Source organism: Lampetra fluviatilis, chromosome 17 (assembly GCF_964198595.1).
Source record: "Lampetra fluviatilis chromosome 17, kcLamFluv1.1, whole genome shotgun sequence".
Classification (NCBI taxonomy): Eukaryota; Metazoa; Chordata; class Hyperoartia; order Petromyzontiformes; family Petromyzontidae; genus Lampetra; species Lampetra fluviatilis.
Window position 1 is genome coordinate 942,018 of NC_136291.1, and position 26,582 is coordinate 968,599.

Here is a 26,582-nt window from a genome sequence, read left to right on the forward strand (position 1 = left end):
GTCACGCGTGATGGCGGCCGCGAGCTGCTGAGTCCCGCGCATTACCCGCACCCTCCTCAGGTCGCTCGCCGCCGCTGCCGCCCCTCCGCTCCGCGCCGCCGCGGTGAGACGGCCTCCCTTCCCACGCTTGGGCTCGGGCGTCGCGTCGAGGTTCAGTCGTCGCCGCTCGGCGACGCGGGGCTTGGTGGACAGGCGAGTGCGTGCGGGTGCAGGCCAAAGCCCACTGTCTTGCCTGAGTGGGCCGCCCAGGAAGACTTCGCCTCGCCCCCCCCGCCCCGTGGTTGAGAGACCCCCCCGGGGGGGGGCGCGCGTGAGGGATGTTTTGCCCCTGACAGGAAGACGCGATCTAAGAGATTCGGCGCTGTGATCTTGTAGCTGCACCCCGAGGCTGTGTCCGACGCGAGTTTTACGCTTCGTCAATGAGAAGAAAAATACTTTAAAGTTCCGGATGTAAGGTTACGATACAGTCCAGCTACAGTATTTAAGATGCAGTGTGCCGGAAGTTAGAATTAAATACACGCAGCCTCGCTCTGCATGTAAGTTACTCGACGAGAGCCGTGTGTGTAGTTAGTGTCGTGTCTGTGCCATGCAAGCGAGGCGCGGACTGAACCGCGATTTCAACTAAAATGTCCGTCTCTGAACTGCCTCGTAAGCGTCGTGCCGCGTGTTTTATGAGCGCGCTAAGCAAACACTCGGCGCTGACACTGTGGTACGCGTACGATTGTGTGCACGTTCGGAGTCGCGGTCGTGTGGTGGCGTCTTGGTTGACGGTGGACTCGCGCTGTTCATCAAGTATTAAACTTCGTCTTTCTGGCGAAGGTGGCCGAGGCGCCTGGCCAGGCAGTAAGTAATGTTTTTAATTCGCCCAGGAAAGCCTCACCCAGTCTTGAGACTTAATTTCGTCAGGAATGTCCTAATACGTTTAAGGTTTGTACATTTCTGTTCAAATTAGTGTTTGGCATGTGGCAGAAAAGCGGAGAACGCAGAGAAACCCGCACGTATCCGATGGTGTTCTGTACCTGGAATCCCCTGGCCTGTTTCACATCAAAATAATACCCAGGCTCAAACACAGCGTCCGAGATCGGAATAAATTGGGCGCACTAAGTGTTGACTAGTTTTGGTGCAAGGACCAGGTGCAGGGGCTGTCTGACCTCGGTCGTGACCCTCGGAAGCCTCCTCCTGTGAATGAGAGAACTCCTTTCGTCCTCGCGTAGCGGTGCCAAGTCTGCGCGTGTTTGGCCGACGCGAGGCACACACATTGAAGGCTGTCGCGTCTGAAAATGCTCGAGGCCCGGAGCCAAACCCAGGCTCATCGGCAAAAAAAGAAACCACAGTAACATCTTTGTACCTGATTTTTCAACAATTTACCCTTGCTCGTGTTGCCCGGTCTGTCTTGAAAAGCAATATGTGTTATTGGGCTCTGGCTTGGTTAGTTAAACATAATTCCTACATACCCACATACCTTATTATATATTTTCCTTTTAAGGTAGTGGTATCAATACATGTGTCGAGTTTTAATTATTAGTGTCTACTTACTACCAAATGCCATATTGTAACTTTTTATTATAATGTTATTGCCAAAGATTTACTGACGCTCAAAACGAACTTTCCTGCATTCGGATGTTGAGACTGGAGGAATCCAATGAGCTGTGAAGTTATTTTTGACAGATGTCCAGTGTTTCACGGGCCTGACTATGAGATTCTCAAGTCATAACCCGTCTAGGGGTTGCCTGTGTAAACAAATGCTGTTATAAAACATCAGTATGTAGGAGCCTTGGCCTGATGTACTGTAAATATTTGATTTCATTCAGATGGATTTTTGTCATTTCATTATGCAACCACCGACTTTTACTCATACCCATATATGCCTGCCTACTTACCCTCACCTCTCCATGTGCTTTTCTTTAAGAAGACAAATGTATACATTTGCACCACTCTTAGAGCTCATGGCTATCATGAAGGTGCTATATTTCACAGATGGGTATAATCTGTAGCTCTGTACGCTATAATCCAATCTACCAATATAAATACATTTCTAGCTATCTCCTTACCCACTTCCCTAAATTCATGCGTACCTTCCATCCCACCCACAACGAGCTCAACAAGCATTGTTATGATTTACCGGTTTACCTTGTGTTTGTGCTTTCAGATACCTACCTAAAAGGGACAACGTGTATTTGTAGCCAGAGGTGTGCACTATCGTCCGTTATAAATCAGGCGGCAGACAGCTGAAGCTACCTGGAATTTTATAATTCTTAAATCATAACTGAACAACCAGTGTCTGGGAAAGATTAGTAAGGTGGGTGTGGAGCAGTACCGACATGCGGGGTAACTGAGCAAGTGCATGCAAGCAGCAATTGCTCTGGTGGGCCTCAAAAATATTGCTGGAATGATGTTGTTGGGGATAATTATTATAATACTATTAGAGGTTGAGTTCACTGCCCGGAAACCTGGCAAAATGTCTCCGCGTTGTGGCTACGTGAGATTAGCGTCGCCACGAAACGACGGTCGAGCACATGCCCCTGCGAGAAGCACACACTGCACTTGGGATTCCTGGGATTTCTTTAGCAAATATGAAAATCCCAACGTTTATATAATGCTCCCCGATGGACTAAAAACCCCACGAAATAGTCACAACTTACATAATGTCACACTTTACTTTGGTACTGATGCTGAATACCCTGCACTTGGATTGTTTTTTGGGACTGAAGAGATGCAACTTGTTATTTCGAATTTGGAGAGAAAAATATATGAAGATGAGCACCGTCCCCAATCGGGACTTTTGAATTATCCCTAGCTTCAAAGTTTAACAGCCAAACACAAGGTTAATTAATTCATGATTTGTGCACACCACACAATGGCTATTGGAACAGAGATCTGTAATACAACACTAAATGTGTTGACAGCAGGGCATGAGGTGGCTTGCACACAGAGTTTATATGAGGTCAAGAATTATATTTGGCCAGTTCCCTGCGTTACAGTTCCCGTCCTGGTTCGTTTGTCTACTTGTGCCAGCCTAGCTCGTGCCAGACTATCATGGTCACCATAGTAGCTGCCGTCCAAGAGGGCAGGTTAGCCTGCCTCACAGACACAGGTTAATGTTTACGTGTGAGAGAGGCAGCCAACCTTGACGATCACGCAGGAGGTTATAAACACGGCGGGCTTCTGAATCAACCTTGTTTTCCGTGTGCATGTCCATGTATCAGCTAGGATCCATCTCACCTGATGCAAATAATAAGCTATATATTTTGATTTAAAGCTTTCGTGACTGCAGGGATTCATATTCTTGGTTATTTCGGTAAAGTCACGTAGAAGGGAAACAATAAAATAATAAAAATATAAAACAATAAAATCCTCACAACGTTTCGACTGCAACACAAGCAATCATCATCAGGTGTGAAAAACACAGCAAGAAAATTTGAAAAAAGTGGCGTTTTTCTAATTGTTTCCCTTCTACGTGACTTTACCGAAAGAACCAAGAATAATACGCTGTATGGTTAGCTAAGTATTACATACTAAATCAAGCCTTGTTACAAAAGGACAAGTCATCTTTTACTAAATCTCTTTGTTTTTTGTTAGTATACAGAGCCAGTCATTGTGCATTGAAAAATCGTTTTGCTCGTGGTCATGTGGTGTTTATGTAGTCTTCTGCTGCTGCTATGAAGCAGTTTGGCTGCTTCCAATCGTTTTGCTGTAATGCGTAATCTCAATGGCTAGTTATATGACCCGTGTTCTAAAATAGATCAATATGCTGCATTGGCGCCGCTTTTAAATGCATGCTTGCAACATGTTAATTGTTTCCATTCAGTGGAACCGGTCAAAGTTAGTGCTATTTTTAATCTGGGTTGTTTATAAATCAATCTGCAGAGAATTGTGAGCTGTCTGATTACAACACAAGACGTGAAGCGCCAGTGCAGACCGTCTGAAGAGATGTGCGGCATACGACGTCGTGCGCTTTAACTGCTCCACTGGCTGCCCGCATGACATGGTGGTCCCAAGCTTATAGCACACTTGAACAAGGAACTTAAAGAGTGATGCAGCCCAAACGGCAAATGGCTCTGGTAGATGAAGTGCGCACCTAGACCACCGTGTGATAGACGTGACTAAAACTTTAATGCATACTCTGCCTTATTAATGAAGCTGCAAGCTTGTGTCGTACAGCCTGTGACGGACACGTAAAGCCCTCTGTCAATCCACTGCTGGTTGAGGGCTTGCCCATACCGTGTGGGTGATTGACCTCACTTCACCACGCTGGTGAGTGCGGGTTTATGAAAGCAGGAACCATAAACATCAGCAGAGGGCAGCTACACGGCCCTCTACCACCCACCATGTAGCCAGGCAGCAGCCTACGAAGCATGTTTTGGACATTGTGGCCACCCATCCAAGCACTGTCCAGGCTGAAATCCTGCTTAGCTTCCAATATCTGGCGCGTCCTGTTTAATGTTGTCACAGTCCCGAGGTGTGTAGCTATGGGATAAGCTCTGTTAAACTAAAGGCACATCTCCATTCTGTATCCCAGCCTATTGGCTTTTCAGACCAATATTATCCAGCAGCATTTGTTTCAGTGAGAAAACGTCAAACCAATTTAAATTGTCGGGATCCCATCGTCAGCTGGGCTTGTTAAAATTGCTGCCGAATTGCCAGGTGTGTTTAGCAGAGGATGCAGTTCTGCTTACAAATGCTTTTCCCCATGAAACTCCGCAACAAACGCACAGTGAGTTTTTGTTTCGCTGCATTTGTTTGAGATACTCAAGTATTCGGATGGCCTGCAGCATTGCCCACATTCATCGCCACCCCACTGCTATCCTGCCTTTGTTGTTACGACGCACCCCACCCTCTGGAAGTTCCTGCCCAGACCACTCCCCCTGGTCCTATCTCTCTGCTTTCAAAGCTTGCCTCGAAATCTTCCTCTTCAACCCCCGTTCTTACAAACTGCCTTAATTTATACATTTTCTCTCCCTTGCTCGGTTCTACCCATTCCCTGCCCAGTCCCTCCCCATTCTCCCTCTGTATTCCTGCGCTCTGAGACGTTGGTTACTTCGTGGTCGCATTGCAAATGTAACGTGGTTGGCGTTTTCAATGTCGAAGATTTAACTGGTGACGTGGTTGCCCTGTGCTGCTCGCCGCAGGGTGTCCCTTTTGGCGGCTGACGGCAGCCGGTGATATGGCCAATGCGTGTCCTCCCCACAACGACAGCAACGCCTCGCCCGGTCGCACGCAGCTGCAGGTCACCGGTGAGTGAGCGAGCGACGTCACCGCGGTTCGGCACTGAGCATACACATGCTCAGTGCCGAAATGGGTGCCGGTACCCATTTCGATACGCCAGTGCTACAACATATCATGGTTTTTACACATCGCAACAAACATAGTTTCAGGTGGGCACTGCCACCAACGTGGATTAAAGTATATACACAGGTTAAAGACAACATTCAAACTGGTAGGAAAAGTAAATGGGCTTTGGTTGTATATAAGACTTATGAGGGAAGATGGATGGTGGTTAAGAATTGTGACAGTGGCAGCCAAGGAATGGAGGGGATAGAGGAGGTCCACTGGGGAAATCGAGCGATGAAATCAGCTTTTGTGTAGGTGCTAAGCGGAGAGGCCTTCATCCAACAGATGATTGATCGTGACCGATAATGATGGTCATGATATTGTGTTGTGAAATTTTTTATCGAGGCAAACCCAATCGCATCTCCCCCCCCCACACGGTGAGTCACCTGGAAATTCCGTGTGCCATGGAGGGTGGGGCACTCCGGCATGACAACAGTGACGCTACCTGAGCCTCTCGCACGCGACGATTCTGCGTCACGGCGACAGGCAGGTCTGACGAGAGGAGTCGGAGGGGGGAGTCATACAACTGCACAGGGGCTCAAGATGAGGGGGGCCTCCCAAAATGTACAATAAAGTGTTTTTCATGTACCTGGGAAGGAATCGGCGCCGCTAACGTTTTTATCTCGACTCGCCTGGTTACGGGAAAGCTGACTGTGTTCGGGTTTCCGTGCGCAACGTTCCCATTGCCTGAGGCGCGTCTGGTTGTGTTTTGAGTGCGTGGTATGTGCGTAGTGCACGGGACAGGTTCGGTCTGTGTTGAATATTTAATTAAGTCTTTTGCACGTAAGCAAGATTTGGTGGAAATGCCTTTTGACGAAAAAAAAGTGTGCAACCTTCTTAATGCTTTCATTATATTCTCAAAGCATTTTAGACATCGTTGCCTTGCGCAAGGCCTGTCTGTGTATCACATGGACCGTTGCGTAATGGGCGATGCGGGTGTGGAGGGGTGGTGGTTGTTTATGGCGCAGTAAGCGAGTGGTCGTTCGTCGTGTTGACGCGGGAAGCTCATGGGCTGGTACAGCGCTCGTATTGACAGCCTCCTGACCGCACCGCCTTGGCTGAGAATTTTTCCAAGATAGAGCCAAACATACTTTGGCGATCATGTGCGGTAGTAAACCAGTTGACCGAGTCAAATATTTTTGCGAGTCAGTTCCCCTCGTACGCGGTTTCACACTGTAGCTCGCAATGTTTGAGCGCCTTTGCTCCCGTCACGTCTCTTAAATCACAGCCAACCAGGTCGGAGAAATCACGCAATCAACAATTATGAAAACAACTTACCACATTCTTCATGAACGATTCCTGATAACAGAAAGTTGTAAAACAGGCTGACGGTTTCAGGGATTTTCCTTTCTAAAGCAGGGTCGTTTTTTAGTTATTTGGCGGCGTGAACGATGAATATTTTTGACTTGTGCACCACTGCCAACCAAGTCCCATCATTTTAGCACCACCATGCAATGAACCCAAACAGAGTTTGGTTCCCTGCCCCAGCTAACACCAGTGGCGAGTATTATACCAAACAGACCTTGCCCCCTCACTTCTCCCCCCCTTTCATACAGTTTTCTAGTAATCGTATAATTTTATAACAAATAGTCAGTGAGCGAGGTTAAAGACTCTTAATTCTTCGTGTGACTTACGTCAGCAACCTGACATTCAGGTAGCATAAGTTATTATTGCACTGCACCACTTATTACAATTACAAATAGTATGCAATTATACCCATGACATGCTGCATCAAATGTAAGTGTTCGTTCTCCACTGTATTTCTTGTTAGATCAGTACTGATCTTCTGGCATCTTCTGGTGTAATAATTTTGTCCAAGGATCGTGACCTTGGGCTCCCTTAACTGGTCCTACCATTGTAGTCATGCTCAGTGTCCCGATCGCGCCGGCTACACTCAGGTTTTGTCATCCTTTTTTCTCCTGCTTTCCACCCCTCCCTCTGTAACCTTGCTTTTGGATTGTCATCGTCTTTATCCATATGATGAAATTGTTTGATTTTTTTATATTCAACATTTACTGATCGTTCGCACTGAAGAGACAACGGCAGCCTGCTGGGTCACACCACCCCCTCGTGCGCCGTGTTGTCCCGCATAGGTGCTCGCTATCGGCGCTCACCCCAACAGCTTGCTGAGGCTATCACGGGAATGTTTGTTATTGTGTGCCCGCCTCTGCCGGCAGTGGTGAGCGCCCGACTTCACGGCGTGAAGCGGAGCCTCATCGGCGGCAACCCCTACGTGGAGCTGCTGGTGGACGGGCAGGTGGACACCTCCAAGAAGACGGAGAAGCAGAGCTTCTCTCCCAACCCTCAGTGGTCCGAGCACTTCACCGTGTAAGCGCACGCATGCTTCGCCCAGCCCCGCTGGTGGCCGTGCCGCTGCCGACCAGCGATGCCGCGGGGACCACCGTCGCCGGCCCGATGAAGCCTGTTGTGACTTCTGTTTATACCGACACGAACCATTAAAACCCCTTATAGCTCATCGGATTTCTTCAATATAAATACATATTCTGATTCCAAGTTAGCACAGGGTCCTCATGGTACAGATGGTTTTCTAAGCCGAGCTGGAACCAAAACCGTGCTACGCTGGCCTCCCCCGAGACATCTGAATCTGGCTCAGGGGTGACTTGGGGATGCCTTCATCCAGCAGTGGATTGATCATGGCCGACGATGATAATGATGATAAACTGGCGCCCTGTTGCCCGCAGCATGGCGGCGCCCACGAGCCGGCTGGAGTTCCGTGTGTGGGCATACTACCCGCTCAAGAACAACTCCCTCCTGGGCCGTGCTGTCGTCGACATCCACAAGGAGCTGCTTGAAAATCACGGCAGACGTACGTAGCGGCAGCAGCGGCAGCGGAGGTGGCAATGATGGTTGCGGTAGTGGTGGGTGGTGGTGTTTGTGGTGGCGATGGTGATTTTGGTGTTGGCGGCGGTGATGGTTGTGGCGTTAATGGTGGTGGATGATGGTGGTGCTGGAAGCAGTGGTAACAATGGCAGCAAGTGTTGGTGGCAGTAGTATGGTGGTGGTGGTCGTGGTGGTGGTGGTGACGGTGGTGACATTGGCGGAGTTTTATAATGGTGGTGGTGGGTGGCGGTGCTGATGATAGGATTCCTCATCATGGGGACCACCAGATTGGTGGTGGTGGCAGCGATGTCCAGAGAGTGGAGTTTCATCTTAAAACCCAGGGCCACCCTATCATTCACGTGGAACGCCGCCGCTTTGTTGATAAGCGGAGTCTGAGGAGGAGGGAATGGGCACAGGGTAGGAAGGGGAGGGGAGACCCAACCGAATAATTAGAGGAAAACAGGGGTCCTGGGTGGAAAGTTTAGACACGGTCGCTTGGATACCTTGCCCACAACACAACAAATGGTGGGTTAACAGAAGTAAAGCTCCCAGGGTTCACAGGGGGCTTTCCTGCGCCTGCCCGATGACGTCGCGCTTCGCACAATAACTCAAGAAACTGGTTTATTATGCTGACACCTTGCTGTTTATTTGTATATTCAGTTTCCTACGTTTGTAGTTAAAAAGCTCAGATTATGGGCAATTATACTCATTGCAGGTTTTAAAAGTGGCAATTTTTACCGATTCATAGCGGTGTTTAGACTCACAACTAATCCGATTATCTGGGTAAAAACCAGCGCATGTGTGTATGATTACTTTTTTTTTTTGAGAAAGTGACTGAATGTCAAATCACAAGTAAAGCGCCAAATGGCAAAATCTTGCAATCAGGACTTGTCTGCCGTCATTTCGAAAACTCAAGAGGCATTCAGCGTTGTGTTTTATGCGTTTACGTTTTTCATCTGCTCCTACCACTCCCCCTTCCCCCGGTGTGCCCCCCTTTCCACGCGCCCCCCCCCCTAGTGGAGAACGTGTGCTGCAAGCTGCCGCTGACGGCCGAGAACGGCAAGGTGCGCAGCCCGGTCGACGAGCTGGAGGTGTGCCTCGATGCCATGACGGTCGACATGGCCGCCCTGTGCGTGGGCACGGACAGCGGCGACACGGAGGGTGCGCGACACTTCTCTCTCCCGTCCTCGCCGCTCCACTCCCGTCCTCCCTCCACTGACATCCTCTACCCTCCGCTCCTCTTCTCACCCCTCCTGTCCCCTATCCTTTCATGTCGACCCCTTCCCTATCTTCCCCCCTCTTATCTTACCCATCTGCCTTTGGTGTGTCTGCACGTTTGTCTACTATGCTCTCCGTGTGATGTTCCAATAGCACTCTGATACTGCCCTCCAGACCCCTCGCTGGATTTCCTGGTCCGTGACTCTCATCACTTGGGTCATTCATATAAAGTCAAATTGCACGGGGACTTGCGTTGGTGCGAGGGTGACGCTCTGCCTCTGACCGGGGTTGTGACTTGCTCTCGTGTGACACGAGGGAGGGTGTCGTTGTGCTGTCTCAGTGGCCGCTGCGCTGAAGAACGGGGACGTGAGCCACGCGGGAGAGGACAAGGAGCCCGACAGCCCCCCCTCCGACACGAGCCCGGAGCGTTCCTCGCAGACGCCCCCCCCGGTCCCCACCTCCGCGCGGCCCAGACCCAAGTAAGCGGCCTCCCCTACCCCGGAGCGACCCTCCCCGCTCGCGTCCGCGCCGTGACCCAAGCGCTTACGCGTTGGATCTTATTATCAACGTTGTCTCGGGTCGCTTTCAACGACGTCAGCGTTGACTCGCGTGACCTCGACGTTTAAACGACCTCGACCGCGCCCTCAGCCATGGCCGCAGCTGCTCATGTTCACAGAGCACCTCACTTAGTTTGCTCACTGGGTTGAATGCACCTGACCCAGCTGAAGGTTTACTGTCCATCGACATTGGGGACTGTGTGGATATTTGTTTATTTTATAAACACGATCTACGACTCGACACCGTCCTTCAATGTTTTTCTACACGTATGACCTGGACACTGGTATCAACATCATATGATCACTTGTGTTGCTCAACACTTGCACATGGAGGTGGCACTGCTCGTGCTGCCTGACGTCAGGAAATCTACTTCCCAATAACTTCGAATGCGTCACGATGCCAACCGATACCTCCTGACGCCTGCTGTCCGCTCGTCGCGGCAGATCCGAGGTGGACCCTTCACGAGCGGGCGAGGCGTCAGGGGACAGTACCCACGCCCGCCTCTCCATGGTGGAGTTGGGGGTGAACGGCAATGGGGAGGCCGGGCCCTCGGGCAGCCGCAGCAACCCGCGCCCGCGCCGGCCACCGCCGCCCGCGCCGCCGGCCCCCACCGTGCAGGCCAACGGCACCGGTAAGCGTGCCGGGCACACGGTTCGTCCGCCAGCACCCCGCTTGCAAACGCACACTGGCGGCTTCTCTTTCGTTATGTATTCCACGAAGATGGCTGGGTGGCTCAGAGGTCAAAGATTGCTGTGCTGCAGCTGTATGAACACTAAAGTTGACCTATCCGCTGTTATTATAGTCTATGGTTTATCTAGTCCACTGTTGATATAGTCTGTTAAACACCCACTGGGTGATTTAGGGGTCAGAGGGCTGAGTTGGCACCGCTGACAGCTTGGGTACGAATCCTGGTTTCAGCCTCTTGAGATTAAACCAGGTTCTCAAATGCAAGTGAGTTGATGGTGTCACCCCGGACACCAAGAACTGCACAAAATCAACATTCACACTACATTTGGTTCTGCACCGAATTTGGACAAATTTCAGGTCTGAGAATTTAAAATATCGGGTTGAACGTCACGCGACGAACATTACGCTCGTACGGCAGAGTAGGTGTAAAGGTGCTGCCCTCTACTGATGGACCAGGCTACTTGAAGGGATCTCAGTGGTAGTTCAGTGATATTCACTTCATGGGAAGGTTTGCACTGCTCCGAGAGATCCAAATCGATTTGTTGTTTCACAACCGGGATAAAATTGGTGGGAAATGACGACGTGTTTTCATGATATGCAATCTCTTCCTCTTGTCTGTCGGCAACAGTGGGAACGGCTGCGGTCGCCTGCGCCACAGCCGCTGCTGGCGCTGTCCCTTTGCCCGCGCCTCCTTCAGCCCCCTCCCCCGCGTCTTCCGCGCCGCCCGACTTGCAGGGCCAGGACCAAACGCCGCTTCCGCCGGGGTAAGACGTCCCACTGCATCAGGGTCCACGATAATTGTATTGTCCGTTTTTTGCAAAATATCGTTCCTTCCGATTTTCGTTGCTTGTGAAGCAATGGAGTAGTAGTTCATCAAATTATTTGTCTCTTATGTAACTGACATCATTTGCATTATCAGCATTACTTATTGTAAAGTTCTCACGATTTTCTAACTTATCCAGGCTTATTTCGAGCGAACTGCAATGCAGTAGCATTGTGAATTACAATTACAGATTATTGGGAAAATTATATCACAATATTCGTCGTAATTTTGTGAAAAATTTACATTGTGGAAATCCTACTGTGCCACCCTTTGGGGTGGTGACGTTACGCATTGTGGGGCGACTGCGTTGACCGGCTGTGCCCCCCCCCAACCCCCCGACCACCGTGTGCTGCAAGGTGGGAGCAGCGAGCCGACCCCCATGGCCGACTTTACTTTGTGGATCACAACACCAAGACGACGACGTGGGAGCGGCCGCAGCCGCTACCGCCCGGGTAGGGCCCGTTACCCGCTTTTATTGATGCGCTCATTTGTGTATTTGTGTGTTGGGATGCGTGGTGAGGTTTGTGTTAAGGGGTGTGTGTTGGGGTGTGTATGTTGAGTGCGTGTGTGTTGGGCAACAAGATTGTAGAAGTTTTTGCACTGCACTGAGACCCAGCGACGAGTAATGTTCAGGTAATGGTTAACATGAGTGGTGACTTTCTGAACTGGTTCTGGGACTCTCTTCCATAAACTCAGCCTTACATGAGTACCTAGTGCAATGTATAAACACATTGTACCAGGTATCGGGGAGGCAAAGTTGGCTGGGTGTGGTGCTAGCCACACCAGCTCCTCGTGCGCCGTTTAGACCTTATTAGAGGTGCTCGCTAACAGCACAGTAGTCTTTAAGGTCATACAGGGGATCTTTGTGCTTATTGCCATGCGAGTGTGTGTATTGGGGCATGTTTGTTCTTGGGCGAGTGTTGGGTGTGTGTGTTGGTGATGCACCCTGTCATGGCTGACTAAGGCTCCCAGCGTAGACGTGGCTCTGTGTGCGTTGTTGCCCCCGCCACCCCGGTGGTGGCGGCAGCTGGGAGCGGCGTGTGGACGTGCGCGGGCGCGTGTACTACGTGGACCACAACACACGCACCACCACGTGGCAGCGGCCCACCACCGAGTCGGTGCGCAACTTCGAGCAGTGGCAGTCGCAGCGCAACCAGCTGCAGGGAGCCATGCAGCTCTTCAACCAACGCTTCCTCTTCCAGGTGCCAGCCGCTCGTTCTCCCACCAACTCGCCCACTCACAGGCGGGGGCTCCCTTACTCGTGATCTCACTCGCTACCATCTCACTCGCGGTCTCACTCCTCATTCTCTTCCTCGCTGTCTTGGTTCTCTCTCACTCGCCTGCCTGCCTGCCTGCCCAGCATGCTGTTTATAACAGGTCCCTGCGGGGTGGGCTGGTAGGAACGAACAAATGAATGGCTATAATAAAATGAAATGGCGGGGGTACGATACGAAGGGAGAGTTTGAGGCCTAGTTCTAGGCTTTAGGCCTAGCTGTAGGCTTTAGGCCGCTGTGAGTTAATTTTTAATTTAAATGTTTTAATTAAAAACTATCTCAGGGAATTATAAGGGAATGTTACACTTGTTTAGCCAGGAAAGCCTCACTGAGTCTAAAGGTTTTTGTAGGGTCCTGCCAAGTGTTTGCAGTAGGGGGCGATGTTGCTACACCTAATCGGACATCGGACGGACGGACAGACGATATAATCTCTTGTAGGCTGGTTCACTTCGTTCCTACCAGTATAATGTATAGGATATCATTTGGACTTGCATATCATCTTTACATATGTTATTTTATCGTTTGAAGAAAACAAAAAATTCCACAATTTTATCCCAATTCTGGGGTCTGATATATATCACGAGACTAAGTATACATTCGGGTCTCTCACAGAGCAGTGCATTCCTTTGCGTTAGAGACCTTCCCACAGAAGTGGATATCACAGAGCTATCCTCTGAGATCCACCTGTCGCCTTTTGGCGTTTCGTACGTAAAATGAACGTGCGATCAGATCAGCACGTGAGCCGTTTTGTCCGTAAAACTCAATTGTCTCCGTACACGAGCCTGCGAACAGCCCAACGCATTCGCCGGTAAACTCACGGCACCTTGAGGAGCGTGCTCGTCGGAACCCACCAGGGATCTGCGGCGCCGTCTCTCTCGGTCGGCATGGCCCGTGCCGCGCGTAGCCGGGACTGTGCGTATGCGTGCGTGCGTGTGTGCGAGTGTCGGAACCGGCTGCAGCGCGCGCAGTAGTTGGGCCGTCGCGCCCTCGACTGCCGCCGTCGCGATTGTTTTGTTGTCGCCGGGACGCTCAACGTGAGTTGGGGTGGGGGGGGGGTTGTTGCCGGGCGTGGGTGCAAATGACCTGGCATTGTTTCCTCGTTTCAGACCGGAGGTTTGCCGACAGAAAACGACCCCCTGGGTGCCCTGCCCTCTGGATGGGGTAAATGTGCACCCGCAAGGATAACGTCGGACCGTAAAAATTGGCTAAATCTTTCTGAAGATAACGACATTGATTGTACAACGCGTGTGTGTTAATGAATGGGGGAAAGTAAAACAATAATGGAGAGTAAACATTGCAATTCTTTTAACGATCGGAGGACAAAGTTCCGGTGAGTTTGTTCTCGTTCAGATGTTGTGTAACTGTTATTGATTGCAAGTTGTGGCATTATTTATCGTGTTTATAATAATATAATGACCCCCTCTGCACCGGTAGAGAGCGTTGCTAGCAGAGCGCGGTGGCATCAACAGCTTTGGCCGTGATGACGTCTTGACGTCCACTCGCAGTGAAAGTCTTCTGTCGATCCGCTGCTTGATGGGGACGTTCCCACACTGTGTTGGTCATGGTGGTTGTTTGACCGTTTCTCACCACGCTGCTCAGTGTGGGTTGATGAAGGTAGGGGGGGGGGTGCTCCTGGGCCAGGACCGGCTAAGATATCACTCCCCACTCATCATCGCCAATGTGAAGAAAATCCCAAACGCATCTGTTCAGTCTCCTACTCGCGTAAAACGTTGCAGCCCGGCCTCTCTCAGCAGGCGTGTCGTGCGCTGGGAGCGTGGACGCAGTGATTCGGCCTGCCCCCGTGCCCCCTCGCAGTCGTAGGTTTCAGCGGCATAGCGACATGATCTGTGAAATGCCCTTCTGAGCGCACGTGCGTGTGCTCGCGTAGAAAAGCGGATAGAGCAAGGCGGGCGCATGTACTTCGTGAACCACAACACACGGACGACCCAGTGGGAGGACCCGCGAACGCAGGGGTACGCCGCCCAGGCCCCGACGTACGCACGCGCACGCACACGCACGCATGCACCGCGCGCACACGTACACTCACACGCCGTGCAACGCAACGCTCGCACGCCTTAACAACACAACTTCTCACGCCTTAACAGCACAATACTCGCACACCTTAACACCATAACGCGTGAACGGACAGCTCCGTGTTTCACTCCAGTAACATTTGAACCGCTCTCTGTGAATCTGTCACTCTGTGTGTGTCCGTCTGCTGTCCTTCCCTGCTTTGTCTGCCTTTCCCGTCCACGCGCCGTCCCACAGCTGCGTTCTGAGCGAGGAGCCGCTGCCCGATGGGTGGGAGACGCGCTTCACCAACGAGGGAGTGCGCTACTTTGTGGACCACACCATGCGCACCACCACCTTCCAGGACCCCCGGCCCGGCGCCAAAGCTGCCGGGTAAAAACGGCGACCCCCAAACACACACAGCGGCTCCCCACATGCTCCCTCTTGATCCCATCCCACCCGCTTCGCTTGATCCTATACCTGTCTGCAGCATTGCCACTTTGGTGCCCACATTGCTTCCCATTTCCTACAGTCCCACCCACAGTTTGGAATTCTACCCGACACGTGGGACACGTTGCTGGTCGAAATGTCCGTTCAGCTTACGGCCCCTGTGTGTCCCCGTGTGTATGCGTGTCTCCCAGCGGGAAGGGTGATCCCATCGCTTACGAGAGGAGCTTCAGGTGGAAGCTCGGACAGTTCCGCTACCTCTGCCAGGTAGGCCTTCGTCCCAACCCTCGGTGCTCGCGCGACCGACGTGTATGAAGTCGTCGACGTGTATGATACGACAAGCCGTACACTCGGGAATTACCAAATCGTACAGTTGAGATTGACACAATCTGCACATCAGGTTCGCAAATTAGCCTACGATAAAATCACCCGCAATGCAGCAGACCTCGTCACATCGCGGCAGCTCAGCAGTTTATACCTGGACAGCGCTTTGATGGGTGACCACTATGTACTGCAGGTTGTTAGAGGTTGGGGGGGGGGGGGGCTACACGGTGGGCAGTTAGAGGGCAGTGCAGCAAAAGCGATTGCTTTGCTCCATGCCTTCACCGACCCACACTGGCGAGATGAAGTATGGTCAAATAGCCCCCATTGTTGGGAGGATTTCCCCCAGCAGTGGATGGACAAAAGGGCTGTTTGTGTGCGTGCAAGTCCAGATGAGAGTAGACCAGGGTTTGGGGAAGGAGCAGGTTGAGTTGGGGGCTCCTCTCCGTGGTGTAACGCAACAGAGTTCTCTCTCCTGCCCGCAGTCGAACGCGCTTCCCAGCCACGTGAAGATCAGCGTCACTCGGCAAACGCTGTTCGAAGACTCCTACAACCAGGTGAGCTCATACCTCTCCTCCACTACCTGGCTGCCCATCGCCAACGCTTGCTACACTCAAGGCTTCATATCTTTAAAAAGAGTGGTAGAGTGGTACGCAATTTGACAGGTGGTATTAGCCACGGTGACAGTGAGAGGTCCTCCGGATGTGGTGTGCTGGTTGCCTTGTGAGCCCCCCCACCCCCTCCACCACCACACCCCCTGCCCCCCACCCTCCACACCCCCCCGCGGTGATGAGTGCCCTGTAACATGGATGGGAGCGTTTCCCCCGCAGATAATGAACATGAAGGCCTACGACCTGAGGAGGCGGCTCTACGTAATTTTTCGGGGAGAGGAGGGATTGGACTACGGGGGGCCCGCAAGGTACTTACCGTGGCGCTGGTGTGGGGAGATCGGGGTGGTGGTTGTGTGTGCCCGTTGTGTGGGTGCGTGTGCGGGTGTGCACGTACGAGGCCGGGGACACATGAGTGTGCACCGTTGTGTATTGGTGTTGTTTGAGGTCGGTGAGCAGCCATGAGGTGTTGAGTATGATTAACAAAACCGTTATATTGTGGAGTTGTATAGCATCTCAAATTCAAGACGCTGCATGTTATGTAAGAGAGAGGCAGTCATTGGTCTCTCAGCGATGTTATGGGTCCCTTTGTTACTGGTGCTACGAGCAAAGATGCGCACAGCACCGGTTATAGAATATCGTTTATATATATTTAAAGGATTTTCGGGGCCAATTCAAAGTGGGTTGGCCTCACGTCGCGGCAGGCCCTTTGAAAAGAAGTCGCGGTCCGTATCGAGCTCCGCGTGCCGTTAGTCCCCACCCCACCGGCGTCTTCCACCCTGACGGCGTCGCTCCCCGCCTGTCCCCCGCCCCCCTCTGCGCTGATGTCGGCGAGCAGGGAGTGGTTCTTCCTGCTTTCGCACGAGGTGCTCAACCCCATGTACTGCCTGTTTGAGTACGCGGGCAAGAACAACTACTGCCTGCAGATCAACCCGGCCTCAAGCATCAACCCCGACCACCTCGCCTACTTCCGCTTCATCGGCCGCTTCATCGCCATGGTGACTAGCAATGACCTGCACGACGGCCCGCATGCTCGCGGTTACTGCCACCCCCACAGCTTGCTTCTTCGTATCTCTGGGACATTTTTGCCAGTGGTTAATGCTGACTTGATGCCTTGCAATAGGCATCTATTTGGGGATTGAACCTCTTACACTTGCTTTATTGCCAGAAAGTGTAAAGACTATTTTTATTTCAACTGCAATCGCTGTGTTCGCTCACTGCTCACGTCGATCCGTGCTGCCCCGTGCTGCCCCCCGCAGGCCCTGTACCACGGCAAGTTTATCGACACGGGCTTCTCGCTGCCCTTTTACAAACGCATGCTTAACAAGAAGCTTACCATCAAGGACCTGGAGTCGATCGATCCCGAGTTCTACAACTCCCTCATCTGGCTCAGGTGATGCCCTCCTCCCGCTCCTTGTCTCCACTTGCTACTTCTGTGGTATCGACCGTGGGTTGAGTCGGGGGCTCATGATGGCCTTGTCAAAGACGCACTGCGCCAGTGCACAACGGCTCACGTACCTTCACGAGGTGTCGATGAGGCTTAACAGAATTTTAAAAAAAGTTTCATTACTTAACAAATATTTTTCAAAGTATGCCTCTGTGTGTGTGTGTGGAGTGCCAAGCCGCTTCGCGGTGGGCATTTTCCACACCGATAGCCTCAGCCGGCGCCGAAGGTTGCTTTGTAACAGCGGTCACTCCGGCATCGTCAAGGTCAGGGTCACTTGAATGTTGAGGTCACGCGATGCAACGTTCAGTTCACTTGAAGGGACGTCGGACGATTTTGCCCGGCTCTGCTAACCGCCCGCTCGATTGCGTGCCGCGCAGGGACAACAACATCGAGGAGTGTGGCCTGGAGATGTTCTTCTCCGTGGACATGGAGCTGCTCGGCAAGGTCAGCTCGCACGACCTCAAGCCAGACGGCAGCGACGTCCTCGTCACGGAGGAGAACAAGGAGGAGTACATCGGGTGAGGCGGCCGTGACGAGGGCTGTGCCTACCGATGATGAGGCCAATTAGCTTGTCGTCCTGATACTGTCGATGAGAATATTGCCACGAGTTTAACTCTGGTGAATAAATTGCGTTTACCCCTTAAATTAGATTTCTGCAGAACGTTAAAGGAGTAGCTGAGGGCCATGGAAGTGCATCTTCGTTTCCAACCTTAATTTAATAATTGATTGTGTAACCAACAGCATGTGCGGTATCAGCATTGCAGATTGTAAAGTTGTAACGATTGGAAAACTTATGGCTGGGTTATGTTTCGTGAACTTCACTTGAAAAATGTATCATTCATCTTTATTCACGCTGGAGGTACAAAAAAGTACAATACAATACAGTTTTTAATACATGTTATAAAGTTATTATAATCTACATATTGCCACGTGAAAGCTCACATCGTATCGTGAACAATTACATCACGGCAGCCCTAGCAATGAATGTTTATTTTATAGAATGACCTTTTGCGCGTTGAGCCTTACTGCGTGTAACGCTCCGTGTGCGCGTGCGTGCGCCTCAGGCTCATGACGGAGTGGCGGTTCTCGCGCGGTGTGGAGGAGCAGACCAAGGCCTTTCTGGACGGATTTAGCGAGGTGGTGCCGCTGCAGTGGCTGCTCTACTTCGACGAGCGGGAGCTCGAGGTGACGCCCCCCCCCCCCGCCCCCCCCCGCGCGTTTACACTGAGGCCAAGTTCCCGGTGTCATCACCGCCGCCAGGGCTTTAATCGATTAGTGATTCCTACGGTCTTGGAATTGATCAAAATCGAGTTTAATTTTCGTTGAACCGATTGGTGCACGAGAATTTAAACCGAACGGCGTGTGCGCTTGTGATTGGTCCAGCGGCAGCCACACATGAGGCTGGACTTTTATTTTTACAAAATAAATTTCCGATATGTACGGAAAGCCAGAAATCTATTTTATTTTGTATTTTTTTAAAAATAATAAAACATGAACATCCCCTGTTGGCAGCACACAAGCTGTCTGTTGTTCGTCTCCTTCGTATCTTTTGTCCTGTTCCGTCTTGTTCTATTGGCCTAAACGGGAATTTACGTATACTTTTATTTCAGTAATAATCTTACACACACACACGTGTGTTTGTGCACGTGGGCTCGTGTGTTACGTGTTTCACCAGGCTAGTAATTTCTCACCCGTGCATGTGTGGTGCGTGTTTGACTCTACTCGTGTTGTTCACGCGCTCGTGCATGTGTTCTTGTGCAGGTGATGCTGTGCGGCATGCAGGAGATCGACCTCGCCGACTGGCAGCGCAGCACCATCTACAGGCACTACAACCGTAGCAGCAAGCAGATCTCGTGGTTCTGGCAGGCGAGTCCCGCTCTCCACCACGTGCTCACGGCCTCCGCGGTTGATATCAACGTGCGGCCTCGTGCTGTAGCGTCGAAGGGGGCAGGGCGTCGGGTTTCGTAGTGGGCTTTTTTTTTTATCGAGTGTTGCGGTTTGCACGGCAAGTGTGTGATGTGTGTGCGCACGGTGCTGCTCGAATCGTGAGCCGGTTACACGGGTGCGTCATCGTGTGCGTGGTGGGCACGCGCCGACTCTGCCGCCACGCAGGTGGTGAAGGAGATGGACAACGAGAAGCGGCTGCGGCTGCTGCAGTTCGTGACGGGGACGTGCCGCCTGCCGGTCGGTGGCTTCGCCGAGCTGATCGGTGAGCCCCCCCCCCTCGCACCGGCACCTGTGGCGGCTCAGCGCGTTCTCACCGCCCCACCAGTAGCATGGCTGCTGTTACCTCCTTGTCGTACGGCTTGGCGAGTAGCAACGCTTCAGATCCTGCGTCCGAGTTTAAGAGCCACGCGACGGCTGCAGATGTTGCTGAATGAACCGTTGAGTGGCAGAGCATGTCTCTAAATAGAAAAAAAACATTTTAGTGCAGCAGCATTTATTGAAGCGAATCAAATCTTGGACATATTTAAACCTTGTGGTTATCATCAGCAGTCGGTTTTGTTCAACAAATGCTGCTGGGTTACCAGATGTTAGTGGTAAGAGCACTCCAATTAAATCATGGGATCCTGTTCAAGGCCATACTCGCTGCCAAACAGTTTGGGGTTTTTGGAAATATTTAAGCGTTCCAGTAAACCTTACCTCCAAAGCGGTGTGATTACTCGCATCCCCCCCTCCCTCGCTTGAACCCGGATTGTACCGACTATTCCCTGCGTGTCGCCACGCCAGGGAGCAACGGACCTCAGAAGTTCTGCATCGAGAAGGTGGGCAAGGAGACGTGGCTCCCCCGGAGTCACACCTGGTGAGTTCCCACGCAGCAGCCGCCGCCACCCGTGTTCACCTTGGCGCCAGCGGAGGTCCCTTATCCCGCGCGTGACCGCCGTGCGCCCGTGTCCCCCTCAGCTTCAACCGGCTCGACCTGCCCCCCTACAAGAGCTTCGAGCAGCTCAAGGAGAAGCTGCTGTACGCCATCGAGGAGACCGAGGGCTTCGGACAAGAGTGACCGCCGTTCGCCTGACCCACTGCCCTCCGCCGCTCTCTGCCGCCCCTTCTTCCGTGCGGCACGCGAGCTCCGGCCCCCCGCCCGCCCTCCGACCCCCCCCCCCACCCCCCGCTGTTTATCTCCGCTCGCCACCGGCGCTCGGCTCTTCGGCATTGGGAGTTTATTCCGAGGTGGCTTTGCGCCGTGGTCGCGGGCCACGCGTGGACCTGCGGCTCTGTTCCTGCGGGGGCGTCCGTAGAGATCGCTCGCAAGGCGACTGCCTCCCGCGTGTTTATTTTAAAAGTTTTGTGGCTCCACCTCTCCTGGGGGCAGTGCGGAGTGACCGCGTCGCTCCTCCGGCGCCTGCGCTTTGCTCTCCCTGTCCGTCGTCACTGCGCCGGAGGGTTTGTTTCTTTTGCCGAATGGCCGAACTCAGGTCCAGACGCTCGAGGAGGTGGGGGGACCGCCTGCGCGAGTGAATTCCCAGCATTTGATTTTAAACCCTCGAGAAACGTGTATATTTTTATCGTATTGTATTAGTCGAAAGTAGAAAAGTCTCTTCTCTCTTTTCTACGTTGATTCTTTCAGTGTTTCACTTAAATTGCACACAGAGATTTAAAATTTCATACATGAAGTGTAACATGCGTGTCGGTGACGTGCGTGCTGCGTGTGTGTGCGCGCACTGTCATGCTGTGGTTCCGCCCTGTCCCCATCACGCAAAGGGGGCAAGGTGAGTGGGACGTCAATTTTTCGTAACGGATCTGTTTGTAAATGAACGCTCTCGGGGCGCGTTTATCAGCTCGCCCCGTCTACTCGCTCTTTCACACAGAGCTCATGGACATCCGCTTTTGGACGTGCCTCCATGACGGTCCTCGGCAATGATTTACATGTTCGACGCTGAGACTGTACATGTATATATACGTAACACATAGTCATTTATCAATATATATAGAGAGAGAGAGAGATATAAGTCGCGCAAGTTGTGTACCCTTTGCATTTTAGAGATGAGCTTATTTTAAGTGGGGTGGGACATCTCTTGCACACATTCTGTAATAACTTGATTTTAATTGTGATTTGCACATCGATCGTGGGGGGCGAGTGCGGTGGTCTCGTTGCTATCGGCAGAACGTGACGGGGCCCCCCCAAATGCTCCCATCTTGACCTTTGCTTGCGCCGTGACCTTTGCTCCTCCCGTTGCCCCTGTCCTCTACGTAAACTCCAGGCGAATTTTTATTCTTAATGAAGAGACTTTACCGACACGTGCCCCAAGGATCGGGAATATTTTGCTGGGTTTCGTTGTCGTCCAATAATGTGCGTAATCGGTGACGTCACATGGTGGACTCTCTGCTTTAGCGACACCCTAAAAATTCACGTGCAGCTACAAATCTCACTTCTCTAGCCGGCTTCGGGAGGTCAGGGCGATGCTGCATCATAGAGACAAACCATTCGCGGTGAGCGCACTGCAATGCAAGTTTTTTGACATGACCTTGGTCTGACCCCAGGCTGACGTTTGACCCATCATGCTGTGAGCAGTACTGTCGGTGGTGCTGCTGCTGCATTGGAATATGTACAAAGTGTAACGATGATGGTCTATTACTGTAGCGAGGTTTATTTTAATAGGTAACCGTTTAATATTTTCCTAACTCCTCTGGCTGTTTCGTTGATTGAGAACGGCCGTGCGTTTCGCTTGTGTATAGATGTTTTTCTTTCAAATGTTAGCTGATGGCTTCATGTACGCCTACTTTAACTCCACTGCAATATTGAAACACAGGTCGAAGTCCGCACACTGCTGCCACCCTCCCTGCACAGCACGCCTCTCCAGCTCGAAATACCAAGATTCACCTGAAGGAATCGGTCCCTCGAGTCCATTAGAATCCGGGCTTAATTTGGATTGAGCGCACAACTAGTAGTAGCCACGGCCATGGCAAGAGCTATACTGGATGCGGTGTGCCGGGCGCGCAGATCCAGACGGACCTGGCCACGAAATTAATCACCGGTTTGAATCGATTACTGACAACAGGGTTGGGCGTCCTCGGGGTAAGCTGACTCGCCTTGGTGTGGGGTAGTGATTGCAGAGTCGGTGGATTGCCATGCACCGTAGACAGTGCTGATTGCTGCTGCTGCTGGCAGCACGGCTGGGTTTGGGTCGGAGTTGTGTGGCAGCCGCTGTCACGGTTCCGATTAGCACGGTTGGCTACGTACGGTGCTAAAGAAGTTCAACGTACAGGTCGCACTGTCGCTCGGCTGTTGCACATATCTCCTCTGAGCAACAGCTGATGCTCAGCCGGCAACTCACATAATAAAACGAGCAGGTACTCATGGGCCGATGTCGTATGTCACAGGATCTCTGTAACTTCACGAGTGTCACGTGTACAGATAAACTTCACCTTGCATCGTGGCGCTGTAGACAGGACGTGTTTACCTCTTGTCTACAGCTCCCGGCTACCGCCTACTTGCTCGTCTCTCACATCTCGCCAATCTGTTGCTCTTTCTCAGCGGGGTCGTAGCTCGACAAGCCACACGTCATCCGCTCGCCGCCAGATTAAGAACCCTGCCCCAGGGAAAAAGAGTACTTGCATGAGAATGTTTTTAAGAATGGGAGTCTGGGATGGTTTTTTGTGTGGGCAAGGTTGAACTTAACACGAGGTCAGTGGTTCTTAACCTGGGGTGCGAGACATGTCAGATTTTTTTTAGAAGGTAAATCATCAAAACACAAATTAAGCACGGGCACTTAAGCACAACTACTTTGTTTCATCAAACCTATGTATTTATTAACATAAATATTTTAACGATTGAGAACCAAAGGGGGGGGGGGTGCAAGGCTGCAGTAAATGTTCAGAACCACTGCACGAGATGGATGTGACCTCGCCTGACCTGCTGAGCGGCAGGGACGACCGCGGTGTCTACACTCGCTCCCTGCTCGCGCCCCCTTCGATGGTCGGAAGTTGTGGCCGGGATGTGCCGCGCCCCTTGCGTGACATCGCTCTGAACGCCCGATACAAAAAACGGCCAACACCTGAATAGGCCTTAATTGCAGAGGGTGGGAGGGAGGAGCAAACGGTGTTGGGATGTGGCGCATCCCAGCCAACCAGGTGGTGGCACCGAACCCCAAGCCATCACCAATTAGCCAAACGACCGCGAGCACTCGCCCTCGGCGTTAAAGGCTACCTTGTTACCTGGCCTCCAGCAACTCCGTTAGGGCCACTTTCCAGTGTGTTGCCTTGTCGCTCGTGGTGGATGAACGGGGAGGGCTCTGAGCGCGTCACCCGCGCGGTGCCGTGCAAGAGGCGCTGGGTGTGGAGGCCTCTTGTCAAAGGAACGCATTTTCCCCTCTTTCACTAATGCAGCGGCGATTCCACCGGGTGAGCTGGATTTTCCAGTGACAAAGGCTACTGTAGTTTTGTGCCCAAAGTTCGTCCACGATGCTTAATTCTCAAGCCCTAAAGCCCACGGAGCCAGGACAAATATGTGCTTGTTGGTACCACGTGGTGAGATAAACTTAGTTTTCATTCATTCCCCATAGATCGATATTATAATTTGAGTGAAGTAACACAATTGATTCTTATTGAGCAAATTGGTCCCACTAAGTTTGTTTATTTTCCCCAACCCGCAGTAACCAGCTTGGTGAAGTATGGTTAAATAGCCCCTCCACGACCCGCATGGCATGGGAGATAACCTCATCCATCAGTGGTTTTACCAGGTGCTTGCACGTGCACGTGAGCGACGTCGTACAGAGTACGGTAATCACCAACACTGAGGATGACCTCCGTTCCGTATTCCTATGTAAACAATATATGGCTCGTCATTTGGCCTGTTGGCATCGTTTGTTTCAGCAGTTATGACCTTGCCGCGACCCATAAGCTCGCTCACGGCTGCTACGCCCGGCTCGTTTTCAGTTTGCCCGCTTTTCGTGTGGCGTTGTCCGCTGCTCATTGGGACTCTCTCCCCCCCCTCCCCTTCTTTGCTACTGAATATTGACGCTCTTTGACGACTCCGCTCATGCATCTGTCTTGATTGTCCTGGAGAGATGTGGCGCCAGTGAGTCGTCCGCGGGAGTAAGTGCGGTCACCGCAGCAGCAGCATCTTTCGCGATGCTTATGAAGGCCCGTGCCGGAATCTGCGCTGTGTGATGATGATGTTGTTGATGAGATGGGGAAAACAACGAAGGCTGCAAACTTTGATGAGTGGTTCTATAACAATTGTCTTGTACAAATATAATATACATATAATTTTATAAAGTATCTCATGATTTGTTTTCTTCGATATAAAAAAAGCCTCCGCCTCCCCGTACCCCCCCCTCCTCTCCGCTATTTAGGGAAAAGCTGTGAATTTTATAAAGTGGAGCGTCGTGCTGCAGGAGTGTGGATCGTTGAGCGTGGAAATGAGCGTCTCACTTCTCGTTTGTAACACTTTGAAACGACGATAGACAGGTTACCTCGCGGCGCCCATTGCTGGGATAATAGTGTAAATCTATTTTTATTCTCTCTAAAAGATTACCTTTTTAGAACCTTTATCCGAAATAAAGATATCACAATCGATGCGATTGTCCTGGGTCATCGATGTGGGTGGGTGGTGGGGTGAATGGGTATCGCCGAGTGAAAACAATGCGCACTGACCAGCAGCAGCAGCAACACAGCCGCATGAGGTCCACACTGCACGGAGCTCACGTGAGTCGCACTTGTCCGAGCCAGGCGATGACAACTGCGGTGCGAGAGGGATGGATCCTCGAGGTCACCACGGAGGCAAGTCGGGACGCAATCGTGGACAACGTGCGGCGGTGACGCGCCCGGTCTCTGACCACCACCACGGTCACCGGCAGCCGTGGGGTTGTGGGTCACAAAGTTGGCCTCAGGCGTGGAGGGAGGTCGGATGACTCAACAAGTGTAGCCCAAGAATCTAGCAGAACCCTCGCGATTAGCCCACACGCGTGTAGCCAAGTGCGTTACCTGGCAGGTAATCAGCAAGTTTAATGCGGTACCCCACCAGGTGAGCAGAATCAGAATAATATTTCTCCGAGCAAAGCATTCCACAGCTACATATTTACAACCGAGAAACGTAAAATTACATGCAAACTTAGACAGGTAAAGCAGGTAACGCGCGTGCGCTCCCTCGGGATATAACGGAGCGTCGCCTCTGGGCCAGGCGTGTCACACATCACGGTCTGACTTTCAATATTCAGCCTGGCCAGCGTCTCTCTCTAAAGCGCCGTCGTTGTTGTTATTGCCTCCACATCCCTGGGGGTCACCTGCCTCGGCCTGCCTCCAGTAGACGCCCCCGCTGGGGGTGGCCGGTAGCGCCACGTGGGGGGGGGGCAGCCACGCGGGGGTGAGCACGCGCCCATCCCCGGCGCGTGCTCGCCCCCGATTGGCCAAGGCTCCGTTTAACACGCCCCCCCCCCCTCCACCCGTGCGAAGGCGCCATTGGTTGACGTCTCGCTCGACACTCGCCGGAAGTGAGCCGCGATCAGCTGCGGCGGTCACGTGAGCGAGGACCACGGAGCATCGCGGTCGCATGGCGAGCAGCAGCAGCAGCCCCAGGCCTGAGGGGCCGGGGCCAGACGAGAGGGGGGCAGAGGGAAGCGGGGCAGACGAGAGGGGGGCAGAGGGAAGGGGGGCAGACGAGAGGGGGGCAGAGGGAAGGGGGGCAGAGGGGAGGGGGGCAGAGGGGAGGGGGGCAGAGGGGAGGGGGGCAGAGGGGAGGGGGGCAGAGGGGAGGGGGGCCGAGGAGACGGGAGCAGAGGGGGGCGAGGAGAGGGGAGCAGAGGGGGGCATAGGGAGGGGATCAGGAGAGGGGGTGGGAGGCACGAGGGGGGGCTTCGTGGACCTGGAGAAAGGCGCACAGGCCGTGGTTGACGCGTCCCCCGATGCGGAGCGAAACGGAGAGCGGAAGGTGGCGCTCATCACCGGCATCACCGGGCAGGTGCGCGGTCTAACGGAGCCAGGAATAGTGGCACCATCATCATCATCGGCACCATCATCATTATCATCGGCACCATCATCATCATCGGCACCATCATCATCATCGGCATCATCAT

The 26,582-nt window shown here is 52.4% G+C and overlaps 2 protein-coding genes across 4 annotated transcripts in view; both read left to right on the forward strand.

Annotated features, from left to right (window-relative positions):
* LOC144936802 (NEDD4-like E3 ubiquitin-protein ligase WWP2) lies at nucleotides 1-25,086 on the forward strand. 3 transcript variants are annotated; one of them, XM_078863959.1, is made up of 24 exons: nucleotides 1-103; nucleotides 5,130-5,234; nucleotides 7,509-7,659; nucleotides 8,034-8,158; nucleotides 9,190-9,333; nucleotides 9,731-9,869; nucleotides 10,392-10,579; nucleotides 11,264-11,399; nucleotides 11,815-11,910; nucleotides 12,486-12,660; nucleotides 13,839-13,893; nucleotides 14,621-14,726; nucleotides 15,001-15,135; nucleotides 15,384-15,456; nucleotides 15,996-16,067; nucleotides 16,341-16,429; nucleotides 16,957-17,116; nucleotides 17,378-17,511; nucleotides 17,943-18,083; nucleotides 18,630-18,750; nucleotides 19,327-19,431; nucleotides 19,678-19,774; nucleotides 20,296-20,368; nucleotides 20,470-25,086. In XM_078863959.1, the coding sequence occupies exons 2-24, from the start codon at nucleotides 5,165-5,167 to the stop codon at nucleotides 20,567-20,569; spliced, it is 2,685 nt and encodes an 894-aa protein (XP_078720085.1). In that variant the 5' UTR covers nucleotides 1-103; nucleotides 5,130-5,164; the 3' UTR covers nucleotides 20,570-25,086. The 3 variants fall into 3 exon arrangements, 2 of the variants coding, with proteins under 2 accessions (XP_078720085.1, XP_078720086.1); XM_078863960.1 differs by having other exon boundaries at nucleotides 14,621-14,705; XR_013637483.1 differs by lacking the exons at nucleotides 20,296-20,368; nucleotides 20,470-25,086 and having other exon boundaries at nucleotides 18,673-18,750; nucleotides 19,678-19,694.
* GMDS (GDP-mannose 4,6-dehydratase) overlaps nucleotides 23,402-26,582 on the forward strand; it is a 9,890-nt gene continuing 6,709 nt past the window's right edge. Inside the window, exons 1-4 of the mRNA XM_078864228.1 lie at nucleotides 23,402-23,485; nucleotides 25,240-25,317; nucleotides 25,817-25,838; nucleotides 26,334-26,467. Coding sequence (XP_078720354.1) covers nucleotides 23,402-23,485; nucleotides 25,240-25,317; nucleotides 25,817-25,838; nucleotides 26,334-26,467 — 318 coding nt within the window. The remainder of the gene's footprint in view (nucleotides 23,486-25,239; nucleotides 25,318-25,816; nucleotides 25,839-26,333; nucleotides 26,468-26,582) is intronic.